Genomic DNA, 22639 nt, shown 5'->3' with positions numbered 1-22639 from the left:
TATCTTAGCGAGATACTATATTACGTGATCTTTACGTAGACGTCTATAGGCCTTTAGCCATCTCGTTATTTGTTAAGGAGAGAATCCTTCTTGTTACTTGTAACATGAACTGTTGCACGCACTGACCACCTACAGTAGTAAGCTGTAACCAATAGCCAGACCTGTTGAGCTTGGCGCTGTCAATCAGCTTCACGCGTAGCCTAGAGCAAATCCAGAGCTTTCGACTCCCAAAGACTCATGGATCTACTTGAATCCTAATCGTAGCCTTATTCTGGGTTAGCGGAATGGCATGTGCCAAGCATCTTCCTTCATTGCTGCTATGTCTCTTCAGTGTAGTCACAAACCCTTTGACCTACATCTTCAATTTCTGCTGTGACAAGGGGGAGGAGAAGCGGCGGGAGAATGGCAAGGAGATGTAGATAAGTGCGTGTGAAGGCGCTGAGGTCGTCGGCATTGTGGTAGGGCGTGCTGTCTGAGGCGAGAGCGAGAGCGAGAAGCTTTTCCCAGTCGTACGAATTGTGGTAACGCCAGAGGATGCCGCTGACGCAGATAATTATGAAGCCTGGTGGGACGGGCTGAAGCAGTGCCTTTTGCAGTGCTTTATTATGCCGTTTTGTAATTTGGACCGTGTCTGCTTTCCCTCACAATATGTATCAAGCCTGCCCGAGCAGTGACATCTTCCCACACCTTCGTCATCCCAGCTGGTACTTTCGTAGGAGGACTAACAAGGTGGGGTCATCTAAGCGCCACAGCAGTGCGTTCTTGAGCATGTCCTGTACAGCAAAGACGGCGCGGCCGGCGTGTGGAGTGGGCCGTATTTCGAAGCGGTAGGATGTCGGTGCGCCTGCTAGGAGAGGTTTATCGCGGTCGGCAGTTGAGGAAACAGAAAATATAGAATGTCGTCTGGAAGTACTCGAGACCGAAGATGGCGAAGTCAGAGCCGAATTTTCGGCACTCATCGTGAGTGAACGGATTACGGGTTGATAGTGAGGGTTCAGGTCACAGCCGATCGTCGCGTGTCATGACAACCGGCCCAGTCTGGGCCTGTAAATCTTTCCAGCATCTGAAGGTGACGTATGCATGTGAGTCGGAAACTCCTCGTGCCCTTGAGATACCGCAGCATACGCCGAACGAGCTTGATGTGTTGTGGTCCAATGTTCACCAGATGACGACTTGCCATGGCTCTCGAGCTCTTAACCAAGAGCAGCGCTGACTGCGAGTCGGAGAAGATGCGAATGCTCGATGCCGGTATGAGGCGGCCATGGCTATCGCTATCGAGCGCTATGTACGACGGACTCCATGACCAATCGGCTGCTTCATTGATGGCAAGTAGCTCTGTGAGATGTGCATCCGCTTGCTCGGAGTTTGCTACCGTCTTCGAGACGTGCACTCGTGGCAGTCTGGCATATACCCCGATACCTGCCTGCCCTGCCGTTGCGCACCGATGCGTCCACGTATAAGTTCATCCGCCCCGGCTGGCAGTCCTCGGCCATGGCTTGCGCCTGCTTTTCGTCTTCACAGATCACCGCCTCAGGCCGCGCTGCCCACGGCGCGCATGCGTATGGCTTGACTTCCAGCACCGTGTCTATTCGCACCTACGTACACGTCTCCGCCACTCGCATAAGCGGTGACTCATGTTTTGTGCACAGCCGTTGTCACTTGAGCATCCAGTGTGGGTACGACTGCCCTAGCAAGTACTGCTTTGTATATATTCAAGATGATATATATTCCAGAGGTGGCAGCGTGTCCACCTACATGGAGCCTCTGCCTTACATAGCTGCTTCGATCCATGTCCGCCTCTTGTGGGGTACAGCAGCAGCGGTTGCGGATAAGGCGACGTCCAAAGCAGAAGTTCGGCAGAGGGCTGGAACGTCAGGCCATGTATGATGCCGAATAGCAACGATTCTCTCCTTCTCTTTCCACAATGCTGGGCAATTTCGATCCGATGCCCGGTGTTCGCGCTGGCAGTTTACACGGCGTAGGTTAGTTGTCTCACATTGAAGATGGCCCTTTTGTCCACACATGTCACATGTCTCGGGTCGGTGGCCAAACCTCCTACTTACACGGGAAACAAGCGACTGGTGTGCGTCGCTCTTCGAACGGCGATACGATAGTCCCGCTTCCACCAAACGTTATGCTGTCCTACTTCAACAGTCTTCATGCATCTTTTTTGGTTGCCATCTTAATGACTACCGATGCATGCTGCCCGCCTGGCCTTGGTCATCCGAGCCATCTCATCGTCCACAGCTTCTACCCCGCTCTCCGCTCCAAAACGCTCCATGATCGACTTGCTTACTTTGCCGCTCTCAGCGTCCACTGCAAGCGAAGCCTCGACCCAGTCTCCGTTGACTGGGTACCACTTGGGTCCAACGAGTCTCCCACCTGGGATGTGCGGCTCCAGCCATTCAACCTCTTGATGTTGTTGATGCCCAGCTGAATGGCTTGTTTGGCAGCTTCCGTGTCAGTGACTTTCTTTGCCGCTGCTTCTCCCCACGCAGCTAACATCGATCACGAGTTGCCGGCTGTACCCCTTGTCTTTATTCCCGTCGCTCATTGTTCGCCAACGCGTCGTTTGAAAGCCGGTCGTGACTCCGCTGGCCATGCCTCCACTGGCCATAATCGAGGCCTATGTCTGTGTTGATGGAGGCGTTATTAAAACATTGTTAAGCTGCGCTCGGAGGGAGCCGATCGTTGCTCAGAGCTCGGCATTCTAATCGTTGAGGTATTGCTATTCCTCTTTGATTGCTGCGGTGCCGTTTCTCATACTCTCAATTATGCTACTTCGCTGTACTATTGTTTCTTTCAGACTTGCGATAAGTTCAACCACTTCTCCTTGTCCGGTTCTCTTACCCACCCATCCAGGCGAGACGGATTCCCACGCGGTGGAGAATGGTGGTAGCTCACTCTGCCACGCTTGCGATGTTGTCGATGGTGGTTTGTCCTGAGTCAGGCATGTTGTCTACAGCCGTCTCGGCTGACCGTGCCGTCTGCTTTTGTTAGTACCACTATTTAGCCCTAGTATCCTAGTCGCTTTGTACCCGCGTACAGCATTATATCAAGCAAACTACACCACTTACTCAAATTGAGCAGGATGCAGGTACTCTGTCTTGTAGCAAAGAGAAGCCTCCATCATGTCACTAACCAACTTACCTCGCGAGCTTCTCTACGCTATAGCCGAACACCTACACGCAGAGAGCGATCTCAACGCATTTGCGCGAGCCAATCGTCTCCTCTACCACCTTACCAACCCATACCTCTACGACCACAATATACGACATTCCAACAGCACTGCGCTACTGTGGGCAGCTGAGCATGGGAAAGAACGCACCTTGTGCAAGCTGCTAGAAAAAAGAGCGTGGGTAGACCCTTCGACGAGGCGATTGGGGGAAGCCCTTGTATTAGCAGCCGCGGCAGGTCACAAAAGCATCGTCGATCGTCTCTTCAACGAAGGAGCCGATGTCAACTTTTACATGGCCAAGGGTGCATACGCCAACGCGCTACAAGCCGCCTGTTCGGAAGGACACCAGCAAGTAGTCAAGATGCTGCTTGACAGAGGCGCTGACGTTAACGTGCCAGGCGGACGCGATGGCACTGCCCTACAGGCAGCTTCTTCAGAAGCGCATGTGCAAATAGTTGAGATGCTGCTTGAACAAGGCGCTTATGTTAATTCGCAAGGCGGATTCTATGGCAACGCGCTGCAGGCAGCTTCTGCAGCAGGGGGGCAAAAGCAGGTGGTTAAGATACTGCTAGACGAAGGTGCCGAGATCAACGCGCAGGGAGGTCCTTACGGCAACGGGCTGCAAGCAGCTTCTACAGAGGGGCGTATAAAGATAGTTGAGATGCTGCTTGAAGGCGCGAACGTTAATGCGCAAGGCGGTATGTATGGCAACGCACTGTATGCAGCATCAGAAAGGGGCCATGAGCAAATAGTCAAGATGCTACTTGATAAAGGCGCCAACGTCAACGCACAGGGCGGAGAGTGCGGCAACGCACTGCGGGTTGCTTCAGCTAGGGGACTCGAACAGATAGCCCAGATGCTGTTAGATGCGGGTGCCGAGATGAACACGCAAGGAGGTTGTCTGGTCGTAGGCACGTCACCTTCTTCTCAGCCCTGAGCGCAGATCGGATCTGCCCCGACATCCAGACATATCTGGACATACTTGGGGCGACCTACCATATTCATGAAACTATATCGAATCATAACGATCCACATTGACAGTCCTGTCAATAATATAGTCGAGATTGGGAAAGAGCGTCTGATGAGATAAGTTGTCGAAGCACCGTGATTTTTCTCTTTCTGGTCAACGTTTGGCAAAGGGAGTCATTGGCTATGTGATCGTATCGTGATATTATTTTGCTCCCGCATTACCGAAGATATCACTTGCTCGCCACTATTTCTTGCACTTCTAGCTCTTCGGCATCTTTCCACAGCCCTTGATTCCGGTAGGTTGACGCTTTTTGTTTCATACGGTTGCAGTCGCGCTTCCTGGTCGGTGTCGAGGGCAACGAAGGGAGAAGCGAGAAAGGTTTTTTACTGGCCTTGTATGCGTTGCCACGTCACTTGAGAAGGACGAGCAGACTAAGGTTGTGGCTTCAGAGCATCACCTAGCAAGGAGAGAGGCAGTTGCGCAAGCATCAGCGGAGCTGCACTGAGAGTCAAGAGGAGAGACTTGTAGAACTAACGCTTTTTGTATATTAGAAGCATGTGAGATGGAAGGCCTGGGGATGGTAAGTTAGCTTTCCATTTAAGGCCTCCCTTCATCCTCCGATGCTAAGTGTATTTTTGCTATAAATTCGCGCTGCAAATCCATGCTGTCAATATTAACACGAACTGATAGCCTCCCCAAAAGCTGGTTTTCCATACAATGTGAACTTCTCCCTTTTGCTCCGTATCTGCATATCTGATTGCCATCGTAACATGTTTTATGGAAATGGTAGTATTCGTTCACAACGCTTTCCAAGAACTCATCCACAACAATATGAGTAATGTCTAACCAGGCTTTCCAATTGTGCACCTCCGAAACCACAGTGAATTAATCTCCACTCGTAGCATTCTTGAATCAAGGGCCTGCATATCATCCGCTCCTTCTCGAATTAAGGGTCAAGGTCCCATCATCCAAGCTCCTCCACCTGTTGTACACATCATCGATATTATAGCACTGTTCAAAGCAGAAGCCTTGTGGCAAAACGGCTTTGAAGTGTATTTGAATCGAGTGCTCATACCCCTGTGGTGGTGGCCTGCCGCATGCAGGGATGCGGGGAACGGCTGATTCAATATACATGGTCCTTTGCGGGGGTATCATCTCACGAAGGCCGGCCCTGTGAAGCTCCTCTGCACAGAAAACCCGAAGAGATACCCTATCGTGCTGTTGTTCGAGATACATGGCGCATCTACGGCGCTCCTGATCGTACATATTCAAGACCGCAGCAAAGTCCCTGTGTGTCTTTGGCACTGACGTATCTTGTCTTACCATATACCTCACACACATGTGACGTTGTCAGAGATATCGATATCGTATTGTGCCCAAAGTGTTCTTGTGCATCGAAGCCGTACCTATCACCGGCTCCGCATCCTGGTTTGGCTCCTCCGCATCAACATAATGGATCTTAAACTGCTTAGAAAACGACGGTCACATACCAAATCGTGTAACGGATGTCTGCAGTGTAAGCGCAGGAAGATCAAGGCGCGTTCAGCTTGAAGATAGATTTGGAACCAGGTTGTCTGATGGATGGCACAGTGCGATGAGGAAAAGAGTGGCTGTGGGTACTACATGCGGAGAGGTGCGCGCTACGTATCTCCACGTTTCTCGAAAGCACCCATGCCTGCTACTCTATCCCTCCAAGTTACGCCTCATCCGCCGACTACTAGCGCATGTTCACCTGGGCTGTCAGATTGCAGTACTTTACACACATTCGCCACGATATCGCCTCAAACCTCTAACGATGGTAGAGATCCGGATTCCTTCACCATGGACGATCTCATTCTGCTCCATGACCAGTCTCTCGTCACCGGTCTTACAATGGTCAATACCCCAGGTGTTGATTATATCTGGCAAATCGTCATGGTACACATTGGAGCTCAACATCCATACGTTATGCATGATATATTCAGCCTCAACAGCGCTACATCTAGCGTACCTCGACCAAACAAAGAAACATAACCTGATCGCAACAGCTGCCCAACATCATAACAGAGCCCTTCGCGACTTCCAAGCCAAACTTCGCAAAATAAATAAAGAGAACAGTGACGCTTCCTTTGCGAGCGCCTCCATAAATATTTGATACGTTTTCATCACTTTCGGAAATATGTATCATGGCGATGCAAACTAGTCCTAAGCCGATCATCGCTCGCGTATCCTCGGTGAGGACTGGATCCCATTGATACGAGGCGTAAGTGGATTGCTACAGCAGATTCGCAAAGACGTTAGCGTCTGCCCGCTAAATTCATTACTAAGGATCTGAAACTGGAATGAGCTTGACCCGGATGCCGTCAGTGTACCCTACAACGCGGAGCTGCAATCTCTCGAGTCGATATGGGCGAACAGCCCTGCCGCACACATGTATAGCGAGTTTTTGTACCTGCTGCGCAAGTACTAGGCTTGTACTACTCTGTTTCAAAATATTTCTGAGCATGTCTTTCCAGAAGTTGCTTCACATCCTCATTGGGGATACCACAGTAATTGGAGTGGTCCGTTTATTTGGCTTAGTCTCGCGCCAGATGATTTTTCCTTGCGCTTGCAGCAGCGTCACCTAGCTGCGCTGATTTTGTTTGCTCAATTTGAAGGGCTGTCTGTTCGGCTCGAGAGATATTAGTGGATGGAAGGCTGAGGGGGAAATATCGTGACAGCTGTGAAGGATACTTCAGGAAGTTATTGGGACGCCTGGATCGAGTTGCCAAGGAGACTTGTGGCAAGAACAGGAGATGAACTCTCCGGGAAGCTCGGCGAACCTAAAATAGCCTGATAAGCTAGCCTTATGCAGCCTAGCTAACTATGGGTCCAAACACGGATCTGCCACGTGAAAATTGTGAAACAAGGGGAATGCGTGTTAGGGATGCGTATTCCGTATTCGTATGCGTATTGCGGGTACGTATTTGGCGTACCCACAATTGGTGCTATGTGACTTGGATTGATCATGAAGTGATATTACTTTCCCTTCCGTGCGCAAATTTTGATCAGGCTAATGCGTTGAAAGCCAGGTTGAGTAACGGCCTTAAGAATCATATTACCGCCAAGAACTCATAGCAAAAGCATGAGGACCTGTCTTTCTACCCTGCAACATCATCATGCATCATTTGGACCCAACGTCCAAAAAGGACGAGGAGGCCGACCTCGGACTTGCAGGCAAAAATCTTCGAACTTCAGCCACCGCAAAGGCTTTTCTCATTCTGCACCATTTGTTTGGGTGGCCCATTCTCACATTGAAGACCACTACCGTATCGACTTCACTTTTGGTACGCAAGACGCTGGTACATTGGACAGTTTTCTGTATGAAAGGACTCAGAAGAATAGTTCATCGCCCAACACTAATACCCAATACTCCGTTGATGATCACAAGAGGACCTAAGTTCCTCCACTCAATATCATGATACACATCGTTAAAATTCGAGGTATGTTCACTGCCCTGAACTCTCTGTGTTGTACCCAAAAGCTTGTGAGCCTGTACACGGGTTATTCAGCTCTTCAATGCCTTCGAAGCCTTGGGTACTGAACTCAAGCCTTACTGTCACAGGATACGCATTGCGACTCATGACGTCGTCAAGAATTTTGTACGCGAGTCAGATCTCAAATCTTTCCTATCAATGCTGATCCGTATGAGAATGTGCTGTTCACTGGGGACTGTTCTCATGGTAATGCTAAGGCCGAGTTCAAAATCCATACAAGCTAACAACGTGTCCAATATTGTTATTCAAGCGCGTCTCTGGAGTGCGCATCATGGCGGTGCAGGAATAATGGCCTGCGGACTTCTGAACGCGTGTCCAACTTCCATTATCCAATTTCTTGAAGAGTGAGTAAATCTCTTTGAAAATGAAGCTAATCTCTGCTGACACTCGTTTCCAGTCAGCCGTTTTGGGACGACGTGGTAGCCGCTGCAGACACTGGGCCTCGCCCAGTTCCTCATGCATCTCTCACCGAGAAAAGCTTCACAGTTATCATTGAAACTTTGCTCGATCCAAATATAGAGCGCTCAGCAAAGGATATCGCAGCAATATGCGATGCGGGAAGGTTGTGAGATGTACTGTAGGATCATTTCACACCAATCAACCCCAGGCAAATGTCGCATGCAGCCTGTTTCCGACCGAAAGCAGGGTATAGATGTACGATGCAAAGACACTCAAGGGACAATGGAAGATAGCTACCAAGGGCCTTAGATTATTCTCTAAAGCAGTCACGGTCTTAAGTAAGCACAAACTGTTAGACTTGACCAAGCTCAACTTGTAAGACATCCCCTTTATCTCTACTTCACAACATCTTGTTCAACGATAATAATTTCTCTCAGTGAACCAACCTTAAAAATAATACGAAAACACCTCAACCTCTCCTATTTTGAAACGGAACGTTGAAATCCCCTGACAGCAACCTCTTCCTCCGTCCTTGCTAGCGTCGTCCGCTTCGGCCACGGCTTTGGCACCCTCGCCTCGGCTCCTGTCAAAGGGTATAAGTACTACAGTGTATGACGAAAAGGTCCGGAAGAAGAGACTGATCTCAGATTAAAAGACTGGGAGCAAACAGGCCAGTAAGAATTTTGCAAAATGGTTTTGCGGATCCGATATATTGTTTGTTCAAACAGCCGGCCGTGGGTTTAACAAAAGACGGTGGCCTAGGGCTAGTAGCTGGATTAAAAAAAGCAGTGATAGGCTCAGTAGTGAAGCTAGGGAGTAGTAAGCGATCTTTCTTATGTGTTCACATGACATCCACTAGGAAATTTCTTACTTTTTGCACTATATTGCTAACACTCGAGGCTTTTAGCTATATTTGGTCTCTTTGCCTATCCTGACCTTGCTATCTACTAATCTCTCATTGGCGCATTAACTTCAGCAACATAAGCAGCTATCTTAAAAGCTCAAGTAGCACATGACGCCTTTTGAATGATGCGCATCAGCCAAATGTAGCGGAGGAAGCAGAGGTTTTAAGAAAATTCAGTGAGTTGAAGTGATTGAGAGGTGAGAAGTTACGGGAGACTAAGATCTATCTCAATATCCATTTGGTTATGGTTGCTTGCTGTCTACTTCATGCGGAAGCCCAATGCGGTAGCTATTGCAAACAATTGCTCCCAATCGCAGGGTTCTATTTCAAAGGTAGAATCTTGTACATGCCCCTCAACCACGTCTTATGAACCAATATCTCTCACTATGTGTCAGGATACCACCTTATCCAGACCCTCGGTGTCACGCCACAGCTACTATGCAAAACGAGATCAGATAGGTTTTGATTCAATCTATTACACCTTTAGTACGTTTCATGCTAGAGGAGAAAACAGGATATTACGCCTCATGTTCATCGTTCTGTAAGCTGCAGCAATGAAGATCAACAGATTCCGCTTTGGAGGTTAGTTCAATATGAAACATATGCATGCAAGTGCTTTCTCTCTGGGTTGTACACTTTTTAGACTCTACTAATCTCTTCGAATATGCGATTATTCGTGCAGTGCAGCCGAATATGATGCAGATATACGTAACAAGGTGAGTGGGAGTGATGAACTAGAGCAATGACTGCACGATGTACGAGCCTAACTTTCGAAGGTCTTTTGTAGATAGGATGCACCTACCGAGCCTGACTGCTTCCATTTTTCGGTAAATTGCGCCAAAGCTCTGTTCAATCCGAATGGCTATTGGTATATTGGATGGTACACCCGTAAGCCATTCATGACCGGGAAAATGATTCATTCTGTCTGATTTGCGCAGACCTGAAATGAGTGGATAGAATTGTGGCGTTTCGCAAAGCGGGCCCTCAAGGTGGCTTGACATGCTCCTATCTTTCCCAAGGTATAAAAGAGAGGCGCAGTTCCCTCATAATGAAACGATGTACTCCTGACAAGGTTCATATTGGGGCTTGGACATACGCAATACGCTCAAATTGTGGGTCCGAGGAGCCAGAGTAATGATCAAATCCCTAGATAACCGAATACGCATTACTACCCGAATACGCCTTCCTGCCCATTTGTTGGACCAAAATCGGTCTTCGCTCAGGCCCAGGTCTCCATACACAATCACAATCACAACATGGGATGTGTCATGGCTCGTATAGCGTAATGCTTTCCAATCCCAATTTCCACATCAAACCATCCAAGCCGAGCGTGTCTAGCCGCGTTACGGGTCTGTGCCTTCGGAGATGCCTGATCTCAAAACACACTGTGGAGGCTGAGTCCTTGGTAAATCCAAGCAAGCTGGATTGTGATCGCATTATATCTACCTGGACAGACAGTACACAGTAACCAACAAGACGCTTCACCTAATTCCCTCAAGGTCCTACACCTCTTCATTCTACAACCCATCGTTCCTACCGCTTTTCAACCATCTCAAGCCGCTCAACTTTCCCTGCTTCTTCTCCGCTCAGAACACCGAAGAAGGTCTGTCAAATAGTGACTGCAAATCAAATGGCTGGGCAAAATGGAATATATCTTTACGAGCCCAGCCTCGCGGGCGCAATCATTGCTGCAGGCGCATTCGGCGTCAGTGCTATCTACCATCTCGTGCAGTTGTTGCGAAAGAAGGCATGGTTTTATAGCGCTCTCACAGTGGGCTCCTTCAGTACGTCAGGGTTGAATAGTTTCTGTTTTTATAATCGTTTGTTAACAAACCTTAGTGATGACTGTTGGCTATGTTTTCCGATATATCTCCGCGAAGTCGCCGGCAGATATAGGCCCTTATATCGGTCAATCGCTCTTCATCATTCTTCCTCCCTCTCTCTACGCGGCAACAATCTACATGATTTATGGCCGTCTTGTCATCTTTGTTAGGGCTCCAGAAGCTTCTATCATAAGACCGACACGTGTGACAAAGATATTTGTCTGTGGCGATGTGCTCGCCTTTCTATTACAAGCTGGCGGTGGTGGCATGATGGCGTCAGAAGGTATGGCTAAGACAGGCCAAACGATCATGCTGATTGGCCTCTTCATTCAACTCTTTTTCTTCGCTTTCTTTCTAATCATCTCGCTTGTTTTCTGGAAGCGGATGCGCAGTTCCCCCGTTTTTTTCACCATTCCACAGCATGGAAAACATTCCTGGGTCGCGTTACTTAAGATGCTACTGTGTGCGGCAGTCATCATTATCTTACGTTGCATATTCCGGGTTATCGAATTCGGTCAAGGGCATGATGGTTATCTTGCTAGTCATGAGGTGTATATGTACGCGTTGGACACAGCGCCAATGTTTGGGGTGCAAGTCATGTTTCATTTTGTGCACGCTGCTGACGTCTTTGGCTCAAGCCTCTCGGAGAGATTAGCGGATAACGAAAGTTGCATTGACTTGTATGCCAGGAGCGCATGACACCAAGATGGAAACAAAGCTGTAGAAAGTACAGAATAGGAATCCATGCATAGGGTTGTGCCAGAACTAGAGTTGTACCGATTATGAAGTATAAAGAATTAGGGTGATGGATAGAAGAGCATACATCAAATTGTTTCTCCTCTATTTCAAAAGCCAGCTGTTTCAACATCATGCAACAAAAATGCTGATGTCGCATTCGTTTCCTCTCTTCAAACCCAGATGATCAAGCTCCCACTTGGTCTTATGTCTCGACTACTCGCCCTAATATAAATCATATACCTTCTTCCTTATAGTACCAAGCTCTGTTCGCAGTATCTCATATACTAAAACCTCTTCTTGTAAGGTCAAAGTAGACAGTCGTGCTCTCGCTTGCCTCCAACGGCACCTTCTCGGATCTGGGTAACTGCTTCGCAGGTGCGCCTGGAGTAACAAGATATAGATGAGCAACTTCAGGTGCAGATGTGAAACCTGTATTAGTGATCTCGGCTTTAACAACGACCAGCGCATCCCAAAGAGACTCGATGCCGCCTTGAACAACTGGCGCAGATGGTGGGAGAGCAGAGGCATCTGCGTCCAAATCAGCGAGAGCGATGTTGAGACCGGCATATTCAAAAGTGGTGTACGTAAGGCCGAAGACAAACTCAAAACGAAGCGTGATGTTGTGGGCATCGAAGTGACGAGAGTCAGTGTAAATGCCTTCCGTCAGATTAGCGGATGTGTAATAGTTCGAGGTACTGTCGGTGCGTATGGGAGAGAGGAGGTCGCCATATTCAGATCCGCTCTTAGCGACAGTGTAAGAGAGATAGCCGAAGGGAGCCTGGTCACCGTACACAATTTAGACGAGTGCGCTGCCTGAATCCTGACCATATAGGTACAACAGTCTGGATGCTGATTAGCTACATTCCAACTTATTATAACGAGTTTAAACATTTGAACCTACGTTAGGGAACTTAGAGGCAACATTGATCACCACATTATCCGACCAAGGGTCAGCAAGCGTGGATATACCCTACCCCTCTGCGGCAAATTCATTGATAAGCCCATTACAAGCGTCAGGACTGGCGTTTGCATAGACAGGGTCCTGTAATTCAAACCCCCAGAATCAAAAGGCATTATCCTCAAGCGCCCTTTTCGAGAAAGCCGCGAAGAGTGGAGAGATGTAAGCAGGCACGGCAGAGGCGCTACCGCCTCCAATGAGAAGCGTGCCAGATTACGCGGCCCAAGGCAGGTCTCCAACGCCGATGAACAAGCCTTGCATTTCTTCATCGGTAACGTTGACATTCTGACATCTCATACTGTATTTCGTGTTAGGAACTTCAGGAATATTTTTGAAAGAGATATGAGCATCGTATCCGTAAAGAGTAGGCATCTTTGGCTTTTCCCAAGGTAGCGTGTGGTTGTAGTTCTTCACCAAAACGACCCCTTCGGTAGCACCCTGAAAGATGTTGCTCCAAGACGGAGGATTTATTGCGCTCAAGACCTGATGTTTCTTAGAAACGTCTGCTGGAAGTTCGGGACCACGTTCAAATTTCGCAAGTTTTATCAAGGGAGCGACGATGCTAGATGTCAAGATTAGCACTGGTCTGGGATTGAACTCGATGCCGTACCGTTTAGCCACATTCAAGGGCAAGAGTTTTATTCCATGTCGCACAAATAGTGATGCTATATGGATAGGCGTTCACAGCAGGAATGTTATGTAGACCATTTGGACTATCATTCACTCAAATGCCAGGAAATTCAAAATGAGGAACTCTGGGCATTTAGCCCGAGCATCCATTTATGGTGGAAGTTTGTCCGGGGACAATGGAAACCTTCTCTTCAACGGTCTTCTAGTCAACGACTGCCGATGCCTGTTGATAAACATCGGCCAAATAATCTAACCCTCTGACCTTCGCTTCGCATAGATTGGCGTCAATCAACTGATCAGTAGAAAAACTTGCAATGATGGAAGAAAGGCCACTAATGGGTTGGGTAGAAGGGAGGACTCTTATTGTAGCTCCAATAGAGTACCTGAGCTTCAATAACTTCCGGCCTTGTAGGAACCTGACCGTCAATAGCCTGCTAGAAGATTTCCAAGATCTTGGTTAGCTTTTCTGCAGGCAAAGACTCGAGATACTGCCTCTTGGCATCGTCGATAGGCAGGCCATCCGGGATCTGCGCATATGGAAGAGAGTAGATAGACAATAGCACGAGCAAGATCCGAGTCGCGGAGATAAACGACATGATGGAAGGCGTGTCGTGATGGATTTGCAATATGGTGCTGCGCGGCTTTTAAACTGCATAGTCATGAACCACACGGTTGAACGCATCTTGAATATACAGTGCTGGTGCACAAGAGTGTGTAATGCAACACTAGCTGTAGGGATGAAATTAGTAAGATAGCTAGCGTCCCTTAGACTAGTACGCGGGGCGTGTAGATTTGGTATTAGTCCAGCGTATGCAGTACGCCCAGCCATGAAGTAACGCATTACAGACCTGTGCGTAGAGCGTATGGATTTGGTTTATCAATGGTGTATCTGGCACGCCCGGCTATAAAGTATCCACGGCCAATTAGAAGCAGTTTGGAAAAGCCGGCGGCTCCTAGATCCGTACGTAAAGCGTGTTTATGTATGGCGTATCTGGTATAGCTGTATGGATCTGGCTGAAGTCTAGCTGAACTGAAGCCGACTAATAGCAAGTACTTCTGCTTAGACTAGTAGATGATTCCTAACATAGTACCAAGTAAAATGGCTATTGAAGAGAAAAAACAATGGCCCAAGAGCAGTTACTGGGATCAGGCACTCAAGGAGCAGGACAGAAACCAAGGGGGCTACTTCTTCGCCAGGCGATCTAAGCCAGAATCTTTGGATATTAATCTGTCCTATAAATGGTAAGTCAACAGTGAAGAGAGCGGTTATGAAGACCCCACTTACCAGTATCGATAAGGGCGTGAGCTTGGTGTGCCAGTAGATGATCCAGGCCTTCTATCCTCTTCACAGCTTCCCCTCAGCATCACTGAGCACATCGTCTACAGCCTTTTTGGCAAATGTTTCAGTGAGCATGCGAGCGTGACAGTCTCCATCTTTAGCTAGAGTCACCATCCCCTTCGCAGCAGGTTTGAAGGGTGATGTATCTGGGAGTTCTGGGGTGGCACCGTTGGTCATGATATTGGAGCCGACGGCTCCGGGGACGAGAGATATGACATGGACGCCCAGAGGGGCCATTTCTAGGCGGATCTTCTCGCTCATTACCTCAAAGGCAGTCTTGGAGGCGCTGTAGAAGCCCATAGAGGGAGTCTGCACGTGAGCAGATATGAAACAGACGTTGATAATGGTTCCGTGGGCGGTCGTGATGAACATGGCGAAGGCCTGGTAGACAGCGGCAACACCAAAGATATTGACCTCGAACATGGAGCGGGCAGCATCAAGCTTGACTTCCATGGATGGAGTGGTATACTGAGAGCCGGAGTTGTTGGTGAGGATATACAAGGAACCACCAGTGGTCTTGTCAACTTGAGCAGCGGCAGCGGCAATGCTCGCTTGCGAGGTCATGTCGAGTTGCAACAGCGTAACACGATCAAGGTTGGTCAGATAGGCCATCTTGTTAAAGCTGCGGGTCGTAGCGAAGACATGCAGGCCACGACGATGGAATTCGAGGGCAAGTGCTGAGCCAATGCCGCAAACACTGCAGCCGGTGATGAGAACCGTCTTGGGCGAGTGCGTCATGATGGCAGATAGGTGAAGTAGAGGGTGAGGGCGAGTGAGATAGCCATACAGACGGAAGGACAGGCAGATATGAGTGCGTCAGATATGGTAGCGGAATGTCTGCACAGTAGTGTCGACCGTGCCACTCGGGACAGTTTGCCCGCTCTCCCAAGGCTTAGGTCGACACTAGTACATTAGGAGATACATGGTGTAGTATTTGCTACTAGATAGAATATATATGGCGAATCGACCGGCTTGTCCACATTCTTTCCTCGCCCCATCAATCGGTGTGTACTTGTTTGGACGCGGCTGGGCAGAACTCAAACCCCGTAAGTAAAGCGGACCGTTGCCAGGATCCGCGTGCGTATGCTTCGTTCCTCCAGCTGCGTGGCTTGCTCCCTTATTATTCAAAGTACCGGTGCCCATGGCCGTCGTCATCCGCATCATGAGGCCGCCTATGGGCTTAAGTACAGGGCTTCCAACCTGGCGTCGGCGATGCACAACCTTCGCAGTATCGGCCCAGATCCGCTCACAACGGTCATGCCCTTTATCCACTTGTTAAGACGTTCGAGCTGTTGCTGCACCCCTCTTCCCTCTCTCAAACAGGTCTCTTCGAGCAAAACTGTTCCAAGCAAATATCCGTTATAAGCGACATTTACAGCTAGGAGAAGGAGCTCAAAGCATCAAAGTCCCTCACGAAAAAGGCACTATGTTGGGCTCTGCAGTTGAAATCCTTGCTGATGAGGCTGGGATGGGCACGGCGTCGTCGAAGCGCGTCTTATGGTCCATGGTGAGGTAGTGGGAGATTGTGCACGATTACATGCACGCGCGGCTGGTAGAGTCTGAGAGTCGCAGCGCGGCTATGAGGCAGCATATGAGAAGGTTGGTTTGCCAGATGAGTGGCAATGAGATTTGTAGTAGGATGACGCTGAGGTATCATAGCGTTGAGTGAAGCCGAGTAGGTTGAAGAATGTTTGTTTTAGTCTGAGATTGGCGAGCAGCCTTTTTTTTAGCAAAGAGAGTTGTTGGTTTAGATATGTAACTGCTTATCCTGTATGATGGTTAATAGGCAAACAGTACGCATTAGGATTTTCTTTCTATGATGATGCTGCGTACCTGAGACTTAAGTGATGCGACAAATATGTAGGATATGTTGATGCAACTACAAATTTTGTGTAGGTTGGCCGTCCTAATTTTCACGATGGCTGTTACTTTGACATGAACCGTGTGCTAAGCGGATTCGATAGCTACATATTCTTCTCGTTTACGCAGTATGATTGTAAGACCTAGGTGCAATGTTGAGCAACAAGGATGGATGTCCTGTTAATGAGGGATGGTGATGTGAGGTTGACTGATGCCTCTGTCAGAAAGCAAAAGTAGTCAACACAATGTCCCTAGACTGAATTGACGTAAGAGCGCCATGAGTGCTGTGGGCTAGATTCGATGTTCCGCACACCTTTCTTGCTTCTACAAGGACGTTTGAACAGGTTTACGGAGGGGTACGTAGACGACAATTTTGGCGACGGTTACGCCTTGTTTGGACGCACTCTTCCAGTCGACCTGCTGGAATAGGCATAGCGTTGAATTTGTTATAGCAGCATCGTACTGTACAAGAAGTACATAGACATCCACCACCATATGCGCGTCAACTTGCGCTTCTCGGAATGTTATTCCAGATCATGACGGCATCGGAAGGTTTTGCTGCCACATCTATTCCACCACTAAGGTTAGTCATAATTGCGGCATGCTTCGTATACCGTTCCGTTCAAACATGACCCGACAGACAGTTAGGCCACCACTCACACTGCCAAGCTTGTCAATGACGCAACTAGCCAATGACAGCACTACGACGCTACCACTATGACGCCGCAAGCAGAGGCGTTAGGACACCTTCTTCCTCGGTAAACCCCTCATACATCTGGTATAAGGAGTAGGATTCTGTGCCAGGGCATACCTCTTAAACAACCTTCGTCTATCATGTTACGCCACTTCCTGTTTCTCAGCCTGGTCCGGTTGGTCTCCGCTGCGTGTGGACCTGATTCTTTCGACTATGTCATTGTTGGTGGAGGTGCAGCAGGACTTGTTATTGCGAACCGCTTGTCGGCAAATCCAAACACCACGGTTGCGGTGATTGAAGCTGGTGATTCCGTATACGACAATCCCAATGTGACACATGTTCCAAAGTCTATCGCCGAGTACGGACTTTTTATCGGAACTTCTACTGACTGGGGCTACATGACTGTGCCTCAAAGATATGTGGCCAACAACACACTTCCCTACTGGGCGGGGAAGGCGCTGGGCGGGAGCACGGCCATTAACGGCATGACGTATCTACGTGCAGAGAAGGACCAGATCGACGCTTGGCAAGACTTGGGAAATCAGGAGTGGAATTGGGATAGTATGTGGGAGTACTTTCTCACACAAGAGCATTTCCAGCAGCCTACCGATCAACTTAAGCAAAAGGGAGCAGTGTACAAGGCTGACGCGCACGGAAATGGCAGTGGTCTTGCTGTGGGTTTCACCCCATATCTTGTCGGCCAAGGTTTTGCTCAGTTGATGAAAGAAGCTTCTGAGGCGATTGGATTTCCTTACAATCAAGATGCAAACAATGGCATCATGCGTGGCTTCAACACCTGGCCCATGACGTTGAGCGAGGCTGGGCCAACACGTCAGGATGGGGCAAGGGCCTTTTATTATCCTGTCGCATCTCGGCCAAACTTACGCATCTTTCTCAACACTACGGCAAAGAAAATTGCCTGGGGAAATGGCAAGACTGCGGATGGAATGCTGGCATCTAGTGTTGAGGTCATCACTGCAGGCAATGTTACCCAAACTATCCGTGCTGGGAAGGAAGTTGTTGTAGCAGCTGGTGCCATCAGATCACCAGCATTCCTTGAACACTCTGGTGTGGGTAATCCTGCTATTCTTGGGCCCCTCGGCATTGAAACAGTTGTCCCGTTATATTCCGTTGGATCAAATCTACCAGACCAGCCGCAGAACGGCATCGTTTACTCCTCATCCACCAACTGGACCGGATATCCTACCTTTGTGACCTACTTGACAGCATCTGATCTCTTCGGCGACGAATTAAATTCAATTACCCAAGAGGTCAGAGCCAACCTGAGCGCATATGCAGCCGCCATTGTTGCCGACTATGCATCAAATACGATTTCAGTCGAGACGCAAGAGCTACTCCTAAAGCATCAAGTCGATTTGATATTTGATTCTGATAGCAAGGTCCCACTAGCTGAGCTTTTATGGGCCCCAATAGGCAACAACATAGCTGCCCAGCTCTGGAATCTGTTGCCTCTCTCTCGAGGCTCCATTCATATCAATGCTACCGACCCAATGCTACCCCCTCAAATCGACCCCGCATTTCTTCAGCTGCCTATTGATGCATATGTCCAGGCAGCAGCCGCGATTCGTATTCGTGAATATTTCGCCACTGCGCCCCTTGCCGATCACATCATTAGCGAAGTCTCCCCCGGTTTTGAAACTGTACCGCAAGGAGCAGGATGGAGGGACCAAAGTTGGGACGCCTGGATCAAGAAGACTCTCAGCGGCAACTCGCATCCTGCTAGTACTTGCGCAATGATGAGTCGGGATTTAGGTGGAGTGGTCGATTCCAAGGGCAAGGTGTATGGTACGCGAAACGTGAGAGTGGTGGATGCTAGCGCATTTCCTACGCAAATATCTGGCCATCTGAGCGCAAGTGTATATGCAGTTGCGGGAAAAATCGCTGATGCAATATTGAAGGAAGGCTTGGCAAGCTAGGTCACAGTAGCCCTCACTGTTGGTCCAATGTATATTAAAACAATATTACCACTATCGATCAATTTGCAAAGCTTGGCGTTTTTCACATCCGACAACTGCAAAAAAAATAGGGATATACGACACTGAACATGTACCAGTACAGGGCGCAAATCATAAGTTTGGGAGATGCATTGGATAGCGGCCTGTGCCTTGTATGACCGCTTTTTATCCGAGCATGGAAATTACCTTTTTCTGCTTGGCGATTGTTAAATAACACTGCGACGAGATATCGCAAATGACTTGCGAAACTGTTCTGCTGAATCCAAAAAATGGCTAGGGTATTGTGAGGAGGTATGTTGTATGCGGAGGAAGAAGGGTATCAAAATAGTAGAGTAGAATAGGAGGTAGATATCAGGGTCACGTCAGAAAGGAATGCACATGACAATGGTATGTCAATGATGAAGAGAGAGTGATCAGAAAGCTAAAGCCCTGTTCTATTATTACTAAATTACCCGATTACTAAATATATACTCTTCCATTCAACTTTCATCTTTGCCTTAGTCCCTTCTGGTTTCTAACTAGTTCCTCCGTCGCCGATATGCTTTCTTTGATCATCGTAAGATTGAATTGTTCATTTAGTCTTACCCTGAAACTGCCTATCTTTAAAGCATGAAGTCAAGCTTTTGACAGATAAACCAGCGGCTCGTTTGATTTACTAAATTATTTGGCAATTAGTTTCGCATCATGTAGATGGATAAAATTCGTGACTTGCCCTGGATAGACAACCAGAGAGGGAATCACTCAAGTCTCCAAGGAGAGCAAGCCCTTAAGCGCCGAAAGCGGTAAGAATCTGCCCACCGCCGGCAGCCTCTTTGCTCAGTACGATGTGCGCCGTTACGTACACCGCATACGGAAAACCCACCAAGAGCTGAAGACACAACTCCAGTAACGCATGTGCAGCAGTTTCTAGGATGGGGAGCCGCAGCACAAATCAAAAGAGCCAATCTACTTTTCTGATCGACCTGTCTCTCTTTCTCCTTACGTTGCCCATCAACTGGTTTTTTAGGCTATAGTGTGGTGGTTTCAGGCTATAATGTGATGGTTTTAGGCTATGATGTAGTAGTTTCGGTGAGGGGTTGGCAAAAGTGAACCGATCGCCCGTGTGGACTGCTCGCTTGCGGGGTACATTATACTGACTAACTAGCTTTAGTAATTACCGATGTAGGCTGGATGGGGTTTAGCTAGCTGAAGGAATTAGTACTACAGGACAATAGCTGACGGTTCGAGGGACCGGGAGAGAAAGTGTCCCGTTATACCGTGCTTCCTGGCACGTAGGGATCGACGTTATAGTAGATATTTTGGAGGCGAGGATATTGCAAGGATATATAAACACAGGTTGCTGTCCATAGGTTGGGATCAACTCCCGTCAGTCATCTACTACCTGGGCCTATTCAGCAGAAGATATTGCGGTTATGAGGCTCCATATATACACCCTGGCAACAGCTGCTGTCTTTGTTGGTAGCGTCATTGCCTTCCCTTCTTCAGTTTTCGAGAGCAGCACCCCTAAGCCATGGGGCTTTTTCGTGAACAACACTATCTACCAGACAACTGGCCGCGAGGGTATCACGTATCCTCGCTACACTGAGTTGCGGGATGGAACTATTATCGCAACTGCATCTCTATCTGGAAACTCGCCCAACTTTTTCCCTATCTTTGAATCTAAGGATGGTGGTGCTACATGGAAGCACGTTTCTGACTTGCGCGATACTGTTAATGGCTTTGGCATGAGTGCGCAGCCTGCCTTAACAGAATTGACCGAGCCTATGGGAGGCTACCCAGCTGGCACAATCTTGGGTAGCGGTAATAGCTGGGGGCCTAATAGCACAAGGATCGATCTATATGCTAGCAAAGACCGGGCAAGAACGTGGCAATTTGTAAGCCATATTGCCGAAGGCGGAAGACCCAACACCACAAACGGAGCCACACCAATCTGGGAGCCGTATCTGCTGTAAGTCATATTCCCCTCACCCCTCATTTATTTCCGATATTCGAGTTAACGAGGCCCTAGTCAGTACAAAGGCCAGTTGGTCGCCTACTACTCGGACCAACGTGACCCGAAGCACGGCCAAAAGCTCGCTCACCAAACGTCCACCGATCTCAAGACTTGGGGACCTGTCGTTGACGATGTAGCCTATGAACAGTACACAGCCCGTCCCGGTATGACCGTTGTCGATTATATCCCGCCTCTGAAGAAATGGATCCTCGTACACGAACTGCCAATCGGAAACTCCTCCTCCTATGGCTCCAACTACCCCGTATACTATGTTATGGCTGACTCTCCTCTGGACTTTCGCAAGAGCGTCGGTCGACCCATCGTCATCAACAACAGCACCGTGCCCAATGCTAGCCCATATGTGGTCTGGAGCCCTATTGGTGGACCTCAAGGTACAATTATAGTATCTGACGCAGATCGGAGGCAGGTATACACCAACTCGCATGGCGGTGCTTTAGACAAGTGGGAAGAGCATGCGACGCCTGCGGGAGCAGTGTACTCACGTGCTATCCAGATCTTCAAAAAAAGACCGGATCATCTGATGATCTATGGTGGTGAGACATACGATGATTTTGGTAAGGGGCTTCACACGCCGTTTTCGGCGACAGTACTTGATCTCAAGAAAGTGTTGAAGGCGCCTGTGCAGGAAGGGTGATGATGATGACTATGATAAGTACGACGAGTATCAACAGTAGAAGTAGGAGACGCTGGAGTGGTGATGAGTGCAGGTAGTTATAGTGTGAATATGGCATCATCAGCGAAACACAATGTGCCCCTTGCTCTCTGTATAAAGGACTTTTACTGAAACATGCAATTATCCCTACTCTTTAATTTTCTCTTACTTCGTATCAGCCTGTTAGTAATTTCGTCCGCCTTCTTACCCTATTAGATACCCTTGGATTTGTGAAGTATTAATCTAGATAAATATGGAGATATTATTCAGCATTATTAACAATACTGCGCTTCCACTAGTGGAGTCTTGTCAGCTTAGATATCAGCAATTGCTCCATGCTACCTAGTGTGCTTATTGGCCATCATATACAGCAAATACAGTGAGCTCTTTTCGCGCTTTGAGGGAGTTGGAGAACGGTGGCATAGCGGTCTTGGTATTCTTGGTATTCTTGGGTGCTTTAAATCTATGGAGAGGTTAGCGAAGCGGCTCGGGCAAACTATATGAGAACTACGCCCAAGGAGCGCGCTAAGTAAGCGCCTTACTCACGCCAACATCGGCGCTGTTGACACTGATGGCCGGCTGACATACGAGATGTGAAATTGCTTTTTGCGTGACGATATGACGGCATGGATCGAGAGAGAAGGCTCGTATTTGCCTTTATGGACATTTGCATCGTCATTTGCCGAGGCATTCCTAGCAGCTGCGGTTATGGTAGTTGGCGCAGCGCGATGCGCGATTTGACCGCCACGGCCAGACCAGGGTACAATCCATTTGTCGATTAGCTCAATTCAATCGGTTCAAAAACGTAATAGCTAAGATAAATTCATCGAGTTACAAAAGCGTGCATCGATTAAGTTGATTGATATATTAGATCCCGTAAGTGGGTAAGCTAGATGTAGAGGTGCCGGACGGGCCAATGCCGCGGACGGGCCAACGCCGGATTTTTCCCTAATAGTACTATTATAAACTTAAAGCTATAGAGCTCTATA

The 22639-nt window shown here is 48.4% G+C and overlaps 12 protein-coding genes across 12 annotated transcripts; 8 read left to right on the top strand and 4 right to left on the bottom strand.

Annotated features, from left to right (window-relative positions):
- Positions 1–235: 235 nt before the first annotated feature.
- COCMIDRAFT_9896 (uncharacterized protein) lies at positions 236–959 on the bottom strand (the record flags this gene model as incomplete). The annotated part of the gene is made up of 3 exons (XM_007695114.1): positions 236–265; positions 357–540; positions 727–959. The coding sequence occupies 3 exons, from the start codon at positions 957–959 to the stop codon at positions 236–238; spliced, it is 447 nt and encodes a 148-aa protein (XP_007693304.1).
- Positions 960–3131: 2172 nt separating this feature from the next.
- Positions 3132–3347, top strand: COCMIDRAFT_42757 (uncharacterized protein; the record flags this gene model as incomplete). Its single annotated transcript, XM_007695113.1, has 1 exon — positions 3132–3347. A coding segment is annotated over one exon (216 nt), but the record flags the coding sequence as incomplete, so codon positions are not given.
- A 192-nt stretch (positions 3348–3539) lies between these two features.
- Positions 3540–4115, top strand: COCMIDRAFT_109454 (uncharacterized protein; the record flags this gene model as incomplete). Its single annotated transcript, XM_007695112.1, has 1 exon — positions 3540–4115. The coding sequence occupies one exon, from the start codon at positions 3540–3542 to the stop codon at positions 4113–4115; it is 576 nt and encodes a 191-aa protein (XP_007693302.1).
- A 1130-nt stretch (positions 4116–5245) lies between these two features.
- On the top strand, positions 5246–5611 carry COCMIDRAFT_109471 (uncharacterized protein; the record flags this gene model as incomplete). Its single annotated transcript, XM_007695111.1, has 1 exon — positions 5246–5611. One exon carries the CDS (start codon positions 5246–5248, stop codon positions 5609–5611), a length of 366 nt encoding a protein of 121 aa, XP_007693301.1.
- A 1674-nt stretch (positions 5612–7285) lies between these two features.
- On the top strand, positions 7286–8232 carry COCMIDRAFT_9894 (glycosyltransferase family 1 protein; the record flags this gene model as incomplete). The annotated part of the gene is made up of 3 exons (XM_007695110.1): positions 7286–7468; positions 7679–8007; positions 8061–8232. The coding sequence occupies 3 exons, from the start codon at positions 7286–7288 to the stop codon at positions 8230–8232; spliced, it is 684 nt and encodes a 227-aa protein (XP_007693300.1).
- Positions 8233–9232: 1000 nt separating this feature from the next.
- On the top strand, positions 9233–9511 carry COCMIDRAFT_109459 (uncharacterized protein; the record flags this gene model as incomplete). Its single annotated transcript, XM_007695109.1, has 1 exon — positions 9233–9511. The coding sequence occupies one exon, from the start codon at positions 9233–9235 to the stop codon at positions 9509–9511; it is 279 nt and encodes a 92-aa protein (XP_007693299.1).
- A 1085-nt stretch (positions 9512–10596) lies between these two features.
- On the top strand, positions 10597–11488 carry COCMIDRAFT_109461 (uncharacterized protein; the record flags this gene model as incomplete). Its single annotated transcript, XM_007695108.1, has 2 exons — positions 10597–10750; positions 10806–11488. The coding sequence occupies 2 exons, from the start codon at positions 10597–10599 to the stop codon at positions 11486–11488; spliced, it is 837 nt and encodes a 278-aa protein (XP_007693298.1).
- A 316-nt stretch (positions 11489–11804) lies between these two features.
- COCMIDRAFT_9893 (glycoside hydrolase family 3 protein) lies at positions 11805–13711 on the bottom strand (the record flags this gene model as incomplete). The annotated part of the gene is made up of 3 exons (XM_007695107.1): positions 11805–12184; positions 12785–13047; positions 13605–13711. 3 exons carry the CDS (start codon positions 13709–13711, stop codon positions 11805–11807), a joined length of 750 nt encoding a protein of 249 aa, XP_007693297.1.
- Positions 13712–14460: 749 nt separating this feature from the next.
- Positions 14461–15192, bottom strand: COCMIDRAFT_30838 (uncharacterized protein; the record flags this gene model as incomplete). Its single annotated transcript, XM_007695106.1, has 1 exon — positions 14461–15192. One exon carries the CDS (start codon positions 15190–15192, stop codon positions 14461–14463), a length of 732 nt encoding a protein of 243 aa, XP_007693296.1.
- A 1956-nt stretch (positions 15193–17148) lies between these two features.
- On the top strand, positions 17149–18945 carry COCMIDRAFT_109460 (GMC oxidoreductase; the record flags this gene model as incomplete). The annotated part of the gene is made up of 1 exon (XM_007695105.1): positions 17149–18945. One exon carries the CDS (start codon positions 17149–17151, stop codon positions 18943–18945), a length of 1797 nt encoding a protein of 598 aa, XP_007693295.1.
- Positions 18946–20396: 1451 nt separating this feature from the next.
- On the top strand, positions 20397–21632 carry COCMIDRAFT_109457 (glycoside hydrolase family 93 protein; the record flags this gene model as incomplete). The annotated part of the gene is made up of 2 exons (XM_007695104.1): positions 20397–20932; positions 20993–21632. The coding sequence occupies 2 exons, from the start codon at positions 20397–20399 to the stop codon at positions 21630–21632; spliced, it is 1176 nt and encodes a 391-aa protein (XP_007693294.1).
- Positions 21633–22001: 369 nt separating this feature from the next.
- Positions 22002–22432, bottom strand: COCMIDRAFT_30835 (uncharacterized protein; the record flags this gene model as incomplete). Its single annotated transcript, XM_007695103.1, has 2 exons — positions 22002–22113; positions 22239–22432. Coding segments are annotated over 2 exons (306 nt in total), but the record flags the coding sequence as incomplete, so codon positions are not given.
- Positions 22433–22639: the final 207 nt, after the last annotated feature.

This window comes from Bipolaris oryzae (genome assembly GCF_000523455.1).
Source record: "Bipolaris oryzae ATCC 44560 unplaced genomic scaffold scaffold_271, whole genome shotgun sequence".
Taxonomy (NCBI): Eukaryota; Fungi; Ascomycota; class Dothideomycetes; order Pleosporales; family Pleosporaceae; genus Bipolaris; species Bipolaris oryzae.
Note: the sequence above shows the minus strand (reverse complement) of the source record. Positions and strands in the feature narration are given on the sequence as shown.